This window comes from Octopus bimaculoides, chromosome 6 (assembly GCF_001194135.2).
Source record: "Octopus bimaculoides isolate UCB-OBI-ISO-001 chromosome 6, ASM119413v2, whole genome shotgun sequence".
NCBI classification, from domain to species: Eukaryota; Metazoa; Mollusca; class Cephalopoda; order Octopoda; family Octopodidae; genus Octopus; species Octopus bimaculoides.
Window position 1 is genome coordinate 42,443,032 of NC_068986.1, and position 4,720 is coordinate 42,447,751.

Sequence of the window (4,720 nt, forward strand, 5' to 3'; positions counted from 1 at the left end):
GGTATTTTTGTATGTATGTATATATGTGTGTATGACGAAAAAGAATATTACAAGTAATACCATATGTTATAAAATAAATAGGATATATAAACTAAATAACTTATTCTGGTTTTTAAAGAAAAATCAAGGGTGACAGCTTAGAAAATTTTAAGTAATTATCTCTCATTTAGGCACAAGGCCAACAACTTGTGGAGAAGGACAAGTGGATTAAAGTGGCCCGGTACATCACTGTTTCTTTATTTTATCGACCCCGTATGGATGAAAGGTAAAGCTAACCTCAGCGGGATTGAACTCAGAACGTAATAGGCCATAACTCCATGCTGCAAGGTACGTTGCCCGATGCTTAAGTACAAGGCCAGCAATTTAAAGGGAAGGGGAAAGGCGATTAAACTAACTCCTGTTACTAGTACAAAGTAACTAACTCTGGGGAATTCATTATTATTTTGACTGACATAAATTGTGAATCAGCATGACAGAAAAGAAAATATCACAGATGACAAGAATGAGAAGAAAACTTAAAGTGTTCTATTTGTTTTCATAACGCATGGAAGAAAAATATTTATCCACAGTAGATGTAGCCAACGTTCATGCGTGTGAGCCTTCAATATGTTAGGGCATTTTGAAAACCGACGTATAATCGAGAAGAACTTAAATCGAAACGACTGAAGCCGAGCTATTCCTGTATATATGTGTGTGTGTGTGTGTGTGTGTGCGCGCGCGTATTCTGGCATCTTGAATAATCGTCTCCCCCCGCTTATTAATTTTTAAAGCCCCCCACCACTTTTACTCCAACCTTCCCCCTCATTAAATTTTGCTAATCTATCTCCTGTGAAATTTTATTCTAAGCTATGTATATTGATTCGACAGCAGGAGACAGTGTGAGCCTTCAATATGTTAGGGCATTGATAACCTTCAACCCTAAGATCAATCATTTCGAGACACAACACACCTGCTTCGTGACACATAGAAAACAAGGAAATTGCTGCCGGAAGATATGCTTTAAAACGAGCCAGAGTTTATAAAAACTTGAGGCTGGACAACTGCCCCAGTCTGTAACATACGTGTGAGTTTATTGCTCCTCCACACTGTAGTCATTTTCATTTTCAATTTCTCTACCCTTTCTCTACCCTTTCTCTGCCAATAACCGACACAAATTCCACGCCAACTAAGAACTTCAATGACAAACAGTTTATCCTTACAGGACAAGCTTTTTACGATATAAGGATTTAACATCAACACGACTCAAGTACTTTCTCTTTGAACCTTTTCCATAACATCATGGCAGAGAAAAGAGTATTTCGTAGTGCGACGTATGAAAATTATTCTATAGAAGAAAAGCAAGCACTTGCTATCGTGGTGAACAAATGCAAAGAGGAGTATGATTCTGAATTAGAGCGAATGAAAAGGAAAACTCATTGGGATGCTAAAAGGAAACGCCATGTCTCAGACATCCCGAAACAGGGATATCTAGCCAGAACAGTTTGTTTGTTTTACTCGAATGTGGCCGGTGTCAAAAACTCTGAACGACTATTTGATTCCGCTGTTAAAGTAGCCAAACGCTGCTGTGAAAAATATCTGAAACGAACTTGACAGCGCTGACAAAAAATCCAAAGAAACGTTTCAGAGTCGCTGGAGGAGGTTGTAAAACAAAAGCACTAAGCGTGAGAGACGCCTTGTTTGAAGGGTTTGTAGATGTTAGAACATCGATGCATATGAGATTACCACAAGCTCCTTTCCTATCACAGGCTGAGAAATTTTATGAGGAGTGGAATTGCCGACACCCAGATACACCAACTGAGGAAAAGCTTTGTTTTTCAAAAAGCTGGATGAAAGGTTGGCAAAAAGAGTATGAGGTATCACTGAAATTTCTAAACAAACGCATTTCAATCTTCAAAGAGCAATGTGATGAGCACATTCAGTATTATTTGAATAACATATGGAGTGTGCATCGTTATTTCCTTGAAAAATTTGGTGACATCATTGACGAGAAAATGGCTGAAAGTGAGTCGGAAGATGAAAGCAAGCAATTTGGGAATATTTTGGAGGTGATTGACCCATCTGGAGAAATCACCATGGAGGTTTCGCAGGAGCTAAAGCACGGTCTGCCAAACATGATGATGGGAAGCTCTAACTCTCTTGTAGGAATCAACAGTGATGATCAGGTTAATAAAGGTACCCTGTTTATTGAAATAATACAGAAGGTGTTGGATGAAAACGAAACCTCTAAACTTTTCTTGCCATATCGAAGCAAACTCATGTCAGTGAAGCTCGGCTCTCCGTAAAGAAGCGAATATCGAAACCGAGAAACCTGCAGAAGGACAATGATGAAAAATCATGAGTCTATCATTTATACCTATTTACGGAGTGCTATGTTTTATTATGTGCAGTATAATAAATACTGCAAGTTCACGAAACGGTAATTATACTCTTTTCATTGTTTTACTTTTCTTTCTTCTTAAGACGCGTGATATGTATCAATATCTGATTAGTCCATAGCATTAAAAAAATCCCATAATTACCATAGTTAACAAATGTCTTATTTTTATTATCCAAATGAACGTTAATTATCCAAGTGAACGTTTGAAGCACATGTATGTGGTCATTTCACTTGCTTCTTTTTAATTTCGTTTGCCTCGTTCTGTCGTTATATGTGTTCAGAGGGGTTCAGTATAGTATTGTTTCCCAAAATTACTACTCGTAAAATGCTGTCGCTAGTTTAGAAACTTGGAATAGTGTAAAGACAAGAAAAAGAGGGAGAAGTTTCTTGAATTAATGACTGATGAATACAAAACGGGCCGAAGTTCTCATTTTCTTTATGATTTCACTGTTGCACTGCCTATATTTTGCAGGTATGGTTCAGTGCTCGTTGTTGATCCAGCACTTAGAAGTTAGATATTATTGTAGTGATTATATCAATTACTGTATTAGTGGTGGCGGTGGCACTCCAGCATGGTCCCAGCCTTATTACTGGAACCAGTTAAATAAGAGTGTAGTGATGTAAGATCCTCAAAATTATATCTATATATTGGTTTCAAATTTTGGCACACAAGGCCAGCAGTTTTGAAGGAGAAGTAAGTCGATTATATCGACCCCAGTGTTCAACTGGTACTTATCTTATCGACCCAGAAAGGATGAAAAACAAAGTCGACATTGGTGATATCTGTATATGAAGCGAAATCATAGCAGGAAAATAGCTAGATAGGTTCCTTTCCTTCCTTTTTTACTTTTTCCCCCCTTTTTTAATTCATGCGAGCTCCTATTTACTATTTATATATTCATTCATAATTTATTCTTTGTTGATTTATAAATTAATAGTCTAGATTGTGGTTTGCAAAGACTATAAAATATATTTGTATTCTACTCGTTCAGCTTCAGATATTGGGTTAATATATATAATTTATTGGTAGAAAACACCTGCTCACTGTTTTCAAGCAGTAGCTAACAATAGCAGAACAACGTTATGAAACCGATCATGTATGCATAATTGTGTATGATTTAAAATGGAACTGAAAAATCGTGAATATCATTCTATTTAATCAACTTCGAAACAGAAACGTTCATCGGCTAATTTTGATTTAAGCGTTGCAATTGTAAGCAAGAATCAAAGAAGAAATCAGAACGTTTATAATTAAAGATCTAAAGAAACATTTAAAAACACCTTGCATACGTAGTGACATTTATGGAACAATGGAAAAAGTGCTATTATTTTGGACAGAAGTTAAAACCAATATCACAATACCCATATGTAAATATATGTATGTCTACATATATATGTGTACATGTGTGTGTGTGTGTATGTGTGTGTATGTGTGTGCGTGCGTGTGTGTATGTGCGTGTGTGTGAGAGAGAGGGGGGGATTGATAGAGATTCACTATAGAGCATACATTTTTCTTTATTACAGATTTTCCATATTTTCATAACAGTTTCTTGCAGTGATTTTGGAAGAATAATGTTTCGTGATCCATATTAAACATTTGCAGACCTTCACTGATTTGGCTTTTGTGTTGCTTCTTTTATAATGGTTGAATTCTTGTAGATCTTACTGCCGAAGGTGTTTTTCTAGCGTTAGACTTATACGTTAGAAGCCATATATTAATAAGTTGTGTAATGGCCAAATTAATGCAGGCTTTAGCACCTAAATTTTTATTACTGTACGCTTCCATTTCAACAGCCACTTGTTAATTTTTAGGTGTGTAGATTGTTTGCGTGTATTTTTGGGTAATATTTTGCGATATGAGCAAAGCTTCCACAATTCTTTAAGTTTCCTGAGGAATTTTATAGAGAATGCAAGTATTATCTACTCGTATTTTTTTTTTTTTGGTGTGTGGTAATATCTGCTTCTTCTCACCGCTACATTTTTCTACACATTGTATTAATAAATAGATAAATAAATAATCACGAGTTTATGAATGTGAGTACTTGAAATGTCACGCGTTTCGGTCATGGGGATGGATACGTTGATGTGTTACACATTCTCTACCAGCCGATCTCGAAGTGCAGCTAGTAGGGTATATTTCGTTGTGTTTGAGAATATTCTGGCTAATGCATTGCCATGCTGCTTTCCCTTACTTCAGTCATTTGAGCAATCTGAATTATGAAACCCGGTGATATAATCCAAAAGGCTTCAGTATTCTAAATATTATACAGTCTGTTGTACGTTTCACACACACACACACACACACACACACACACACACACACACACACACACACACACACAC

At 36.4% G+C, this 4,720-nt stretch overlaps 1 protein-coding gene and 1 long non-coding RNA gene across 2 annotated transcripts in view; one reads left to right on the plus strand and one right to left on the minus strand.

Annotated features, from left to right (window-relative positions):
- Window positions 1-3,935, plus strand: part of LOC106868882 (b(0,+)-type amino acid transporter 1) — a 161,028-nt gene extending 157,093 nt beyond the window's left edge. Inside the window, exon 9 of the mRNA XM_052968702.1 lies at window positions 3,902-3,935. Coding sequence (XP_052824662.1) covers window positions 3,902-3,920 — 19 coding nt within the window. The 3' untranslated portion in view covers window positions 3,921-3,935. The remainder of the gene's footprint in view (window positions 1-3,901) is intronic.
- LOC128248132 (uncharacterized) overlaps window positions 1-4,720 on the minus strand; it is a 27,123-nt gene that overhangs the window by 19,234 nt on the left and 3,169 nt on the right. The gene's annotated exons all lie outside the window — the stretch shown is intronic.